This window comes from Jaculus jaculus, chromosome 6 (assembly GCF_020740685.1).
Source record: "Jaculus jaculus isolate mJacJac1 chromosome 6, mJacJac1.mat.Y.cur, whole genome shotgun sequence".
Taxonomy (NCBI): Eukaryota; Metazoa; Chordata; class Mammalia; order Rodentia; family Dipodidae; genus Jaculus; species Jaculus jaculus.
Window position 1 is genome coordinate 156931385 of NC_059107.1, and position 12558 is coordinate 156943942.

At 48.2% G+C, this 12558-nt stretch overlaps 1 protein-coding gene across 2 annotated transcripts; it reads left to right on the top strand.

Annotated features, from left to right (window-relative positions):
* Positions 1-1221: 1221 nt before the first annotated feature.
* Mief1 (mitochondrial elongation factor 1) lies at positions 1222-9815 on the top strand. 2 transcript variants are annotated; one of them, XM_004650328.2, is made up of 4 exons: positions 1222-1365; positions 4655-4832; positions 5024-5286; positions 5902-9815. In XM_004650328.2, the coding sequence occupies exons 1-4, from the start codon at positions 1222-1224 to the stop codon at positions 6706-6708; spliced, it is 1392 nt and encodes a 463-aa protein (XP_004650385.1). In that variant the 3' UTR covers positions 6709-9815. The 2 variants fall into 2 exon arrangements, with proteins under 2 accessions (XP_004650385.1, XP_045008509.1); XM_045152574.1 differs by lacking the exon at positions 1222-1365 and having other exon boundaries at positions 4691-4832; positions 5110-5286.
* The last annotated feature ends 2743 nt before the right edge of the window (positions 9816-12558 follow it).

A 12558-nucleotide genomic window follows, 5' to 3' on the forward strand; every position in this document is an offset into this window, starting at 1 on the left:
CTCTCTTATTGTGCCTTGTTCTTCCCAGTCATCAGGAGGGCCAAGGACTAAGAAGCCCAGGAGGTACCTGCTGGGTTATTTTTTACCCCCAAGGTTCAGGCTGACCTGGAATTCACCATGTAGTCTCAGGGTGGTTTCAGACTCACAGTGATCTTCCTACATCTGGCACCGTACCTGGCCCTGCTGGTTTTTGGTAAGATGGAGGAAGTGCTCTTCTAATCCTCCTGCTTCAGTCTAGGATAGTGAAGAGGGCTCCACATTCAGTGCTTCTTCCTACTGCAAACGTATCAGAAAAGGTTCTTTAAAAACTAAAATAGAAGTTGGTGTTAATTGTGTGGAAATATGAATGTTCCACCTTGTCCTGATTGGATCATTCTGCCTAACCTGGGTTTTTATGCCCCAGTGGCTCCTGGAGCGATGGCGAGGAGCTGTTCTGCCTGACCCACATGCAGACACCAAGTTGAACTCTTCCTGGCTCACTTGCTCTGTGCATGTGAAGTAGGAATCGATTTGGTTTGGCCAAATAGTCACTCAGTTTTAAAAATATTTTTTGTTCATTTTTATTTATTTATTTGAGAGTGGCAGAGAGAGAGAGAGAATGGTCACTCCAGGGTCTCCAGGCACTGCAAATGAACTCCAGATGCGTATGCCCCCTGTGCATCTGGCTAACGTGGGTCTTGGGGAATAGAGCCTCGAGCTGGGGTCCTTAGGCCTTACAGGCAAGTGCTTAACCACTAAGCCATCTCTCCAACCCTAGTCACTCATTTTTTCCCCTAAGTCATACTTTTGTTGGCAGAGAAAAAAAGGAAGTGCCAAAGTTGTGTATTTTTGAGGTTTGAAAGAGTATTTTCTGACTTGACAGTCTATTCTTTTTTCCCCCTATTTTGTGCTGGGATTACATGTGTGTGTCATCACACCCATATACTTAGTCCTAACATTCCACAAAGCAGTGTTCAAGGGAGAAATACCCTGTCTGCATCACACCATTGCGAAGGAACAGGAAGGTGGTATCGTGTTGGCATACTTCGCTGCAGTTCAAAGGAAATAGAATGAATTTACTGTTTTCTATAATTCAGTAGGTCCATTGCAAGGTTTGCCCACTGTGCACACAGTCCACATTATCAGTGGGGACCCTAACCTTGATGGGAAAGGGAGGGAAGAGCCAGTTACTGAGGTTCTACATGCTGACAGCTGGACTGTGTCTTCATTCTCAGGTGAGAGATGGCAGGCGCTGGTGAGCGCAAAGGCAAGAAGGATGACAATGGCATTGGCACAGCCATTGATTTTGTGCTTTCCAATGCCCGGCTGGTGCTGGGGGTGGGTGGAGCAGCCATGCTGGGCATTGCGACACTGGCAGTTAAGCGGGTAAGTGCATACATCTAGGGCCAAGGGTTGGCAGGGGCTAAGGCAGGCGTGTCAGAGTGGAGCTCTTCTGAACAGACTTAGATGCTGTTAATGAGGGTGTAATTCAGTCACTTGACTTGATTAGATAAGTCCCTAAGGAACTCATCAAGTCTGCTTCTAGGACGCTGCCATAAAGAAATCACTGGAGATACAAATAAAGCAGCTTATCCTAGAAAGCAAATAACCCAAGTGTCTTTCCTTGAGTAACTTACTTAAAATAGCAGCTTTACCACATACATGCTCCTGTTTCCCTTTCCAGTTCTATTTTATCATTTATTTTTGAGGTTCAAGGCTGAGGCTGGCCTTGAACTCATAGTGTTCCTGTCTTAGCCTCTGGAGTGCTAGGATTACAGCTGTAAGCCACCATGCCCAGCTTCTGTTTGTTTGTATCTCTCTTTTTTTTTTTTTTTTTTTTTTTTGAGGTTGGGTCTCACTATAGCCCAGGCTGACCTGGAATTCACTATGGAGTCTCAGAGTGGCGTTGAACTCATGGCGATCCTCCTACCTCTGCTGGAATTAAAGGCTTGTACCTCCATGCCCAGCTTCTCTCCTTTTTCAATTTTTTTTTTTTTTAAATTTTCAGGCAGGCTCGCTCTAGCCCAATTTGACCTGAAGCTCACTCTTGTAGCCCAAGATGACCTGAAACTAAAGGCAATCGTCCTTACCTCAGCGTGCCCAGTGCTGGAACTAAAAGTGTGCCCCACTCTTTCTGGCTTGCTTTCTTAATTTTTTTTATGTTTTGAGTTTCAAGGTAGGGTTTCAGTGTAGCTCAGGCTGACCTGAAATTCAATATGTAGTCTGAAGGTGATCTTGAACTCACATCGATCTTCCTACCTCTGCCTCCAGAGTGCTGGGGTTAAAGGCATGTGCCTTAAAATTTTTAAAAAAATGTGTGCATGTGTGTACATGTGCCAGGGTCTTTTGCTACTTCAAATGAATGCCAGATGCTCGTTCCAGGTTTTATTTGGTGTTTGGAATTGAACCTGGTTGGGAAGCCTTTGCACACAAGCGCCTTTCACCACTGAGCTGTATGCCCAGCCCAGTCTGTATACTTTTAAAAAAATGTTTGTTTATTTGAGAGAGAAAGGGGGTGGGGGGGGGGAGAGGAAGGGAGGGAGGATAGAGGAAGGGAAGGAGGGAGAGAGAATGGGTGCTTCAGGGCTCCTAGCCACTGCAGACAAACTCCAGATGTATGCGTCATCTTGTGCATCTGACTTACGTGGGTACTGGAGATTTGAACCTGGGTCCTTAGGCTTCTCAGGCAAGTGCCTTAACTGCTAAACCATCACTCCAGTCCTTGTTTTTTTTTTTTTTTTTTTTTTTTGAGGTAGTATCTCACTCTAGCCCAGGCTGACCTGGAATTTACTATGTAATCTCAGGCTGGCCTAGAACTCATGGCAATCCTCTTTCTTCTGCCTCTTGAGTGCTGGGGTTAAAGGTGTGTGCCACCACATCCAGTCCAGTCTGTATTCTTTCTATTTAACTTGTTCTTATGTATTGCCCATGTCTTCCTGGACTGGAAGTTCCTATAACCTAGAACATAGTATCTAGAACAATGGCCAGCATACAGCAACCTGTAAATACAGAGTACCCTCTGTTTCTATGGGTTCCACATCCATGGATTCAGCAAGCCACAGACAAAAAATACTTTCTTAAAAATTGCATATGTGGGGTGGTTTTGGAGTTATGGCTTAGAGGTTAAAGGTGCTTGCTTGCCATCCATGTAAAGCCAGACACAAAAAACGGCACAAGAGCCTGGCATTTTGATTCCAGTGGCAGAGGCCCTGGCGCGTGCCCATGCCCCCCCCACAGAAATAAATAAAAAAATTGTACTAAACATGCACAGACTTTAAAAAATTTTTCTGTTTTGCTTTTATTTATTTTATATTTTATTTATTTTTTTGAGAGGGAGAAAGAGAGAGAATGGGTGCATCAGGGCCTCCAGCCACTGCAGATGATCTGCAATACATGCGCCCATTGTGCATCTGGCTTATGTGGGTCCTGGAGAGTCAAACTGGGATCCTTTGGCTTTGCAGGCAAACTCCTTAACCATTAAGCCATCTCTCCAGCCCTTTGCTTTTATTTATGAGGGAGGGAGGGAGAGAATTGGGTGCGTCAGGGCCTCTAGCCACCACAAATGGACTCCAGATACATGTGCCACCATGTGCAACTGGTTTACATGGGTTCTGGGGAATTGAACGTGGGTCCTTAGCTTCACGGGCAAGTGCCTTAACCACTAAGCCATCTCTCCAGCCCTATACAGAATTTTTTTGGTCATTGTTCCCTAAACGACCAGTGTAACACCTATATACATAGATTTATATTGTATTGGTATTATAAGTAATCTACTTACAATACTTATGAGTGTTCATAAGTTATATGCAAGTATGATGCCTTTTTTGTAGTGTTGGTTGGCTTGGATCTCAGTATGTAGTCCAGGCTGGCCTTGAACTTGTGTTTCTTCTGCTTCAGGCTCCTGAGTGCTGTGATTACAGACAAGTATCACCATGTCTGAATACAGTGCCATTTTATATAAGGGACTTGAGGCATCTAAGACTTTTTAAAAAATTTTTTCTGAGGTAGCCTAGGTTGACTTGGAAATCACTATGGAGTCACAGAGTAGCCTTAAGAAAAAAATAATTACACATTCTTTAAATCTATCTGTTTAGCAGGGCGTGGTGGTGTATGCCTTTAATCCCAACACTCAGGAGGCAGAGGAAGGGAGGATCACCATGAGTTTGAGGGCACCCTGAGTCTACATAGTGAATTCTAGGTCAGCCTAAGCTAGAGTAAGAGACCTTACCTCAAAAAAAAAAAAAAAAAAAAAAAAAAAACCAGAAAACTATTTGTTTATTTCAGATTGGGCCGTGGGAGAGGGTGGGAGAGAGAATGGGAGCACCAGAGCCTCTAGCCACTGCAAATGAACTCCAGATGCATGTGCTACCGTGTGCATCTGGCTTACATGGGTTCTTGGGAATCGAACCTGGGTCCTTAGGCATCACAGTCAAGTGCCTTAATTGCTAAGCTATCTCCCCAGCCCCTCTATGATGCCCTTTGAGTCACATGTATGCTGTAGTGTGCATCTATACACACATACATATTCATATATACATACTCATGTGAATTCCTCCCCCGCAATATAAACAATAATAAAAAAAGTCTTGAACTCACTGGGGCAGAGCATCTGAGGAAGGCATTGTAAGGAAGTAACGGAAAGCTGGTCTATGTCCTGGGCCCTCTGGTATTGCAGATGTATGATCGGGCCATCAGTGCCCCTACCAGCCCCACCCGCCTGAGCCATTCAGGGAAAAGGAGCTGGGAAGAACCAAACTGGATGGGCTCCCCACGGCTACTGAACAAGGACATGAAGGCAGGCCTGAGCCGGTCCCTGCAGACCCTTCCCACAGACCCTTCGGCTTTTGACACAGGTGAGAAAGGCTGGGAGCCCTCTGGGCACTGCCTCCAGACGTCAGTGTTGTGTGGAGCACAGATGTTTCTCAGCATGGACGTGCCAAGCACTTGGTTTTCGTGTATAGCCCTTCTTCCTCGGGCTGAGGCTGCTTTTGTCCCCGAGCAAGCATGGGAAGAGCTCATGTGCCTCTCTCTCTTGCCTTGGCAGATACATTCTGCCCACCCCGGCCCAAGCCATTGGCCAGGAAGGGCCAGGTAGACTTGAAGAAGTCACGCCTCCGCATGTCCCTGCAGGAGAAACTTCTTTCTTACTACCGGAAGCGGGCAGCCATCCCTGCTGGAGAGCAGGCTCGGGCCAAGCAAGCTGCAGTGGATATATGTGCCGAGCTCCGTGGATTCCTGCGGGCCAAGCTGCCTGATATGCCACTTCGGGAAATGTACTTGAGTGGCAGCCTCTATGATGATCTGCAGGTAATCAGACCGTTGTGACGAAGGTTCGGGCTTGGCATGGATCACATGCTTCTCAGCATTGTGACAACCACAAGAAAGCCATTGTCCCTGGCTTGCCGGAAAGAGTCCTGTGTATTGTTTCTCTGCTCTGGTGTCACCTACTATCTCTTACCCCAGCCTCCCGGAAGAGCCTCCCTTTCACCCAGACTGGCCTTGATCTCACAGCAATCCTTCTAGCTCTGCCTCCCGAGTGCTGGGATTTAAGGTGTGCACGACTATAGCCCGCTTAGCTTCCATTCTTTTTTTTTTTTTTATTTATTTGAGAGCAACAGACACAGAGAGAAAGACAGATAGAGGGAGAGAGAGAGAATGGGCGCGCCAGGGCTTCCAGCCTCTGCAAACGAACTCCAGACGCGTGCGCCCCCTTGTGCATCTGGCTAACGTGGGACCTGGGGAACCGAGCCTCGAACCGGGGTCCTTAGGTTTCACAGGCAAGCACTTAACCGCTAAGCCATCTCTCCAGCCCATTAGCTTCCATTCTTACTGAAGTATGCAAGGTGGTAGGATCCGTGTTGGGGGAGCATATGTCTTAAGTGAATAAAGCCCCTCAAAGCCGTTTTCATTTTTCTGTGACAGGTGGTAACAGCTGATCACATCCAACTCATCGTGCCCCTCGTGTTAGAGCAGAACCTGTGGTCCTGCATACCTGGTGAGGACACCATCATGAACATCCCTGGCTTCTTCCTGGTCCGCCGTGAGAACCCAGAGTACTTTCCTCGTGGTAGCAGTTACTGGGATCGCTGTGTTGTAGGGGGTTACCTCTCCCCAAAGACAGTGGCAGACACTTTTGAGAAGGTAGTGGCAGGCTCTATCAACTGGCCCGCCATAGGGTCCCTTTTGGACTATGTGATTCGACCAGCACCACCCCCAGAGGCCCTGACACTGGAAGTGCAGTATGAGCGGGACAAACATCTCGTCATTGACTTCCTGCCATCAGTGACCCTTGGTGACACTGTCTTGGTGGCCAGACCACACCGGCTAGCTCAGTATGACAACCTATGGCGGCTGAGCCTTCGTCCTGCCGAGACAGCACGCCTGCGGGCTTTGGACCAGGCGGACTCGGGCTGCCGATCTCTGTGCCTCAAGATCCTCAAGGCTATATGCAAATCCACTCCAGCTCTGGGCCACCTCACTGCCAGCCAGCTAACCAATGTCATCCTCCACTTGGCCCAGGAGGAGACTGACTGGTCTCCAGATGTGCTGGCCGATCGTTTCCTGCAGGCCCTGAGGGGTCTTATCAGCTACTTGGAGGCTGGAGTCCTGCCCAGTGCCCTAAACCCCAAGGTGAACTTATTTGCAGAGCTCACCCCCGAAGAAATAGACGAATTGGGATACACTCTGTACTGCTCATTGTCTGAGCCAGAGGTGCTGCTGCAGACGTAGGGCAGGTGAAAGCCAGAGTGGGCTTGGGCGGTCAGACCCAGAGTCTCTTAGAAACACTTGGTTATGTGGTGGTGCCTCACAGGGTCCCTAGGTGCCTCCTGTCTTGCTGGTCATAGTTGTGGTCACTTCTTGCTAATTAGAATGACATCTCTTTGGTTTCCTATTTGCCCACCCGGCCCTATTTTTGTTACCAAACACTGTGCTCTCTACTGTCCCCTTGCTTCAGGCTGATTTTTCTGGAATGAGCGCTTGAGGTAGAGGTGCTGGCCTGAGCTGTTGACACTGCTGGGTGTTTGCCATTTTGGCCCTGTCCTTTCTGTCTGCCTTGCCCTTTTGCCTCTTAATACTACGTGTCTGTCTTGTCTTGCTTATGCCTGTTTGCTCTTGTCTCTGGAGCAGATCTGCCTAATCAAGATGTGGCCTTTCAGTTGATGTCAAAGAAGAGCTGTGACTGTATGATTCCACGCTGAGCTCTGCAGGATAGTGCCAAGACAGTATATTTTTAGGATTTCTAGGGTGAGGCTGGCAAAGAGCCAGCCTTTGTCCCTGTCTCCCGGGAAGCAAGGCACCCCTTTCCCCAACAGTTCCTGTTCATATGTACTGAGAACATTTCTCCTGGGCTTCATTGAGTCACACAGGAGAAACTGGATGTAGAGTTATTGGAGATTGTGTTTCCATCAGTGAGAGCGCAGGGCTGAGAGGTCCAAAGCTGGTTTAGAGGGCGTGTGTGCCCATTGTGTATCATCTGTGGCCAGCAGTCAGATGAGGAAGGCCTCACCCCCCAGAATGCTGGCATCACCTCTTCTTCCTTTATTCCCAGCAGGCTTTGCAGGAACAGCTTATCAGTAGAGACTGAGGGATGGAAACTGGAGGCTCAGTGTCAGCTGGCAAACCAAGTTACTAGTTGGGACTCTGTGACCATACTTTCCTTGGTCAGGCCCTGCCTTTCTAGAATTTGCCCTAGCACAAGAACACACCAAGGGCCAACACCTAGCTCTTGGGGACCGTGTAGCTGAGCTCCCCAGACTCTTCCACAGGCCAAAGGGCACGTGAGCATGCCAGCCCTCACCCCTCACCCTGCAGCTCACCTGGCACCGGGGGAGATTGGTGCTACTTAGGAAGAGATCACCATACTCAACACAGGGAGGGGGAGGGAGGGGCTTCCCGTGTCGCTGCTAACGTTGCACTACTTATGGCAATGGAAATGTATCCTGAAGGTGGGGAGGAGTGTTAATATACCATGTCAGTGTGTCTTGTTTTTTCTTGTTTCCTGTTTGTGACAGTAATTCTGACTTTGATCCGCTTACCCCGTCTTGTTCTCCTGTCACCTTATCTTACTACCTCTCCACCAGTGAGATCCTGGTGAAGCTCTGCCGCTGCCTCAGCCCTTCCTGGAGCCAGCATCGTGAAACGACTATAAGTAGCGCTGGCCCTTGAGCAGTGGACGGATAGACGCCTTCGCTGTGTGCTGTGTCATGGGTGAGGAGGCTGAGAGGGTAACCTCGGCCCTAACCTTTCTGCTTGTTCACACATCAGCAAGGACTCCTTAAGGGGGGTGTTTCACTATGACATGCTAGGAGGAAACTGAAAAGATAAGGCCAAGGAAGGTACTACTGAGGTTGTTTATTAGAATGAAATAAGAATTTAAAACACGTCTGCCCGTGTATAGAGGGGCTGATACCGAGGACTCCAAGGACCCGTCTAGTGTGTGCTGAAGGTGAGGCTTGATAAAGTGCTGTGAAACAGATTCTCGTGAGATGGGGATTTGTTCTCCCCATCATAAGTATTTTAAAACGTTCTCAAGTTGTCATCTCTGACCAAATTCCATATGAAATACCGGGAAGAGCTCAAACAAATCTAAAAGCTTAAAGACCCTCTAAATTTAAACATTTCTAAATTGTCACAGCCTATGTCATTGTGAATTTAAGAAGAGTTGAATTTCTTTCTCTGACTTCTGACTGCTTCAGAATCACAACTTGACCATGTTCCAAGCAAGAACCTCTTACAAGTTCTCAGAACGAGGAGAGGTGTGATCTTAATCCTGTACGGGTGGGTTGCTGACTGGGCAGGCCAGCCTGTTTGCTGTCATAAGATAATATTCTGTGTCCACCCCCCCCCCAAACATTTTGGGGAAAGATGCTGTGGCGTCTGCCTTTCTGTTTAGTTACCCCGCTTCTGCCTGCAGGAGTAGCCACTGTTGTGCCTCCACTTCTCTCTGCAGATCTTTCTGGCACCATCTACATTAGCAAAACACATACTTAGCTGATAACTTGAAAACCTAGTAAATTATACGTTTATTTTGGTTTTTCCCTGTTGGTCTTTCCTAGAAAATGAGTTCAGGATAGCAGCAGTTTTCTTCATATACTCTGTTGTGATTTTTAAATAATAAAGGTTGAAGCTCATGCTTAGAAAAGCTGTTGAGGTGGCCTACCATCCCCTGGGGCTTGACCCTGGTTATGCATGTGGTTACTTAGGTGAGCCTCTCTCATCCCAAGAGCTTACATGCGTAGATGAGGAGTCACTTTCAGAGTCAAGGTTCTGTAAGTGAGGACACTCTGCATGTCCAGAACCTCTGCCATGGCTCTCCTTTCCCAGATACTGGCTTGACTGAGAACTTCCACTTTCAGGGTACCTGTTAGAATTGCAGCCCTCCCTTTTTTTTCTGAAGCTCAAGGTCAAGTAAAATGATAAGACACCTAGGATTAGAGCTGACCCTTATACCACTCTGGGAGGCTGCAGTTCTCTTCTAAAACAGCCAACATTCCAGAGAAGTGGTTCTGCAGTTAGCTGTGTACTGGTGGGTGTTGGAGTGTTTTCCTTCCATTTTGATCACCTTGTCTTTAAAACTGTTGATCTCTGAAGCCAGCTCCACAACTTGCCTCCCAGTCACTTATCTGCCCTTCTGTGGTGGTTGGTGTGCTAGGTGGTAGAATTGGAATCTCACCAATCTGTGCTGTGTCCTGCCTTGGCTGGGTCCATATAGGATCAGCTTAACCCTGAGATCCAGAGAACCACTATTACTTTCCTCCTTGAGGGAGGAAATTAGATAGGAACCCAGTGTCTTTCTGCAGCCCAGGAAGAAGAAAATAAAAATCTCCTTTCCAACATCTTTTGTGTGGCATGAAACTTTCCTACAAGGGTGCCACGTCTCCATTTTCAGCCAAGAGAACTTGTGAAGCATTTGGCCTGAGCACCATAGTGGATTGGGAAGGACCAGCAGCCATTAGCTTGTTCTGTTCTGCTGTCAAAAACTGGGGCAAGTCTGGGTGTGGTGGCACACGCCTTTAATTCCAGCACTTGGGATGCAGAGAGAGGATTGCTATGTGTTTGAGGTCAGTCTGGAATAGAGTGAGTTCCAGGTCAGCCTGGGCTTCAGTGAGACCCTACCTCCAAAAGGGGGGGAGGCAGTGTTTCTTGACCTGCATTACCTCCATCAGAACCCTCTAATGAGCTAGAGCAAAAGGATATACATGGCTCACTCTAGGAAGACATGGATAATGGCTCAGAATTCTTACTGCCTTTGCAATCAAAAGACTAGACAACCTCTGTTTAGATGCATACTTATTGTTTTCCTGAGGGAAAGAATTTTTATCCCATTATCTAAGACCTTGTGCATATCAGTTTCTATGTTTTGGTTTCATCTCAGTAATAGTAAAGTTTGCTCTGAGGAAATAGGATGAATAATGGAATTATGTGCTAGGTAATTGGAAGCCCAGGCTCAGAAGACATGTGTTAGGATAGCCAGTTTTTAAAAATTATTTTATTAAAAATATTTTTATGACACAGAAAGGAGAGAGAGAGAGAGAATGGGTTGCCAGGGCATCCAGCCACTGCTAGATGCATGTGCCCCTTTGTGCATCTGGCTAACATGGGTCCTGGGGAATCGAACTTTGGTCCTTTGGCTTTGCAGGCAAATACCTTAAACACTAGGCCTTCCCTCCAGCCCGAGTAACCAGATTTTTTAAAAAATATTTTTAAAATACTACTTATTTGCAAGCATTGAGAGAGAGACAATGGGTGTGCCAGGGCCTCCAGCCACTGCAAATGAATTCCAGATGCTGCCCTACTTTGTGCATCTGGCTTTGTGGGTACTGGGGAATTGAACCGGGGTCGGTCGTTAGGGTTTTTGGCATGCACCTTTACTGCTGAGCCATCTTTTCAGCCCCATTTTCTTCCTCTCTCTCTTTTTACTTTTCGAGGTAGGGTCTCACTCACTCTAGAGGCTGACCTGGAATTCAGGGTGCCCTTGAACTCATGGCAATCCTACCTCTGCCTCCCAAGTGCTGGGATTAAAAGCGTGCACCACCACGCCCAGCTTCCTCCTTTCTTTTTTATTTTGGAAATAGGGCCTCCTGTATCCAAGGGTGTCCTTGAGCTCCTGCTGCCACCTCCTGAGTGTTGGGAGTATATTGGACAGTTAAGTAGCAGTTACTTTACATAGATCTTATTTCTAGGGCCAGACAGCCTAATTTTGCAGACAAGGAAGTCATAAGACTCCTAAGTCACTTAGCTACATGCAGAGCCAGACTTCATAGAACTACTTGCGTGGGCCAGGCCACTTCAGTGGAGGTGGAAGTGCAGGGATTCTGCCTTCAGAGTCTGGAAAGGCTGGAGGGGCATGGGGCCTCTCAGCACTCCTGAAACATCTCCCTCACCAGACCAGGACCATGGCCTCCAAACAATACTCACTAGCAAGTGGGGGGGAGGGGGCATGGGTTTTCAAACGTTTGATCACAAGTCCATTACGATGACTTGTTGGGAAGATTATACCTCTGCAAGTTACAGACTTGAGCTGAGTTGTAAGACAGTTGAATAACCCTCGCCTGTTCTTGAGAGAACTCAACCTACATAAACCCAAACCACCCTTATGATCAACTGCATAGCTACGTGGAGAAGCAAACCCGGATTTAGCGGGACGGGCATTGTTGAAATAAGTCAGACCCTAGCTTCGGCATCTTTCACGTAGTGTTGGCAGGGACCAGGTGATCTCTCAACGAGCACCCGTCCTCCCCATCCCTGAACCTCTCTTGGCCAAAGCAGGCACGAGCGGTGGAATGCTCTGGAAAAATCAAGGCTCAAACCAGGTTACTTGGGGGTGGGGGAACTTCCAGGTCAGAAGTCAGCAGCTCCAGCGTGAAGGGGGAGGGGAGCACCAGGTGCTCTCGGGTGTCTAGTTCGGAACTTTTTTTTTTCCCTTGTTTTTGCGAGGTAGGGTCTCAGTCTGGTCTAGGCTGACCTGGAATTAACTCTGTAGTCTCAGGGTGGCCTTGAACTCACGGCGATCCTCCTACATCTGCCTCCCGAGTGTTGGGATTAAAGGCGTGCGCCACCACGCCCGGCTTTAGTTCGGAACTTTTAAAGGCAGCAGGAAGAAGCCGCAGGAGTCAAGCCTTGAAGCCACTATGTACATGTCAACCAACAGTAGGACTGAGGAGGCCCTCTGCAAACAGGTCACCCCAAATGCCTGGCTGACCTGACAGTCCCGCGGCCAGAACAGTGCCGAAAGCCCCTCCCCGAACCCCCGCAGGCCCCCGGCTTCCTGTTAGGCCAACCTTAGACCAGGAACCAATAGGAGCTTGAGGTTTATACGAGTCATCATGTGTGGGTCAATCAGCTCGTGGCGGGGATCTCGCGATAGCTTGGCTTCTCGGGGCCTCCTAACGAACGCTGTCTTGGAGAGAAAGACTTCTCCCGCCCTCTGAGCTAACGCCGGAAGCGAGGCGTGGCCGGGTATCCTTCCGCGGCCGGCGGGGAACGTGACCGCAGCATCGTAGGCCTGTCAAGTAGTGCGCCGTTGTCCTGCTCGGAGGCTTTGAGAATAAGATCACGTAACCTCATGGCTGTCCCCTA

What these genes read in the sequence shown, in the direction of transcription:
- Mief1 (XM_004650328.2), top strand. Translation starts at nt 1,222, where the DNA reads ATGGCAGGCGCTGGTGAGCGCAAAGGCAAGAAGGATGACAATGGCATT. An exon ending in CGACACTGGCAGTTAAGCGG is followed by an intron (nt 1,366 to 4,654) that starts GTAAGTGCATAC and finishes CTGGTATTGCAG; the next exon opens with ATGTATGATCGGGCCATCAG. An exon ending in GCCTCTATGATGATCTGCAG is followed by an intron (nt 5,287 to 5,901) that starts GTAATCAGACCG and finishes TTTCTGTGACAG; the next exon opens with GTGGTAACAGCTGATCACAT.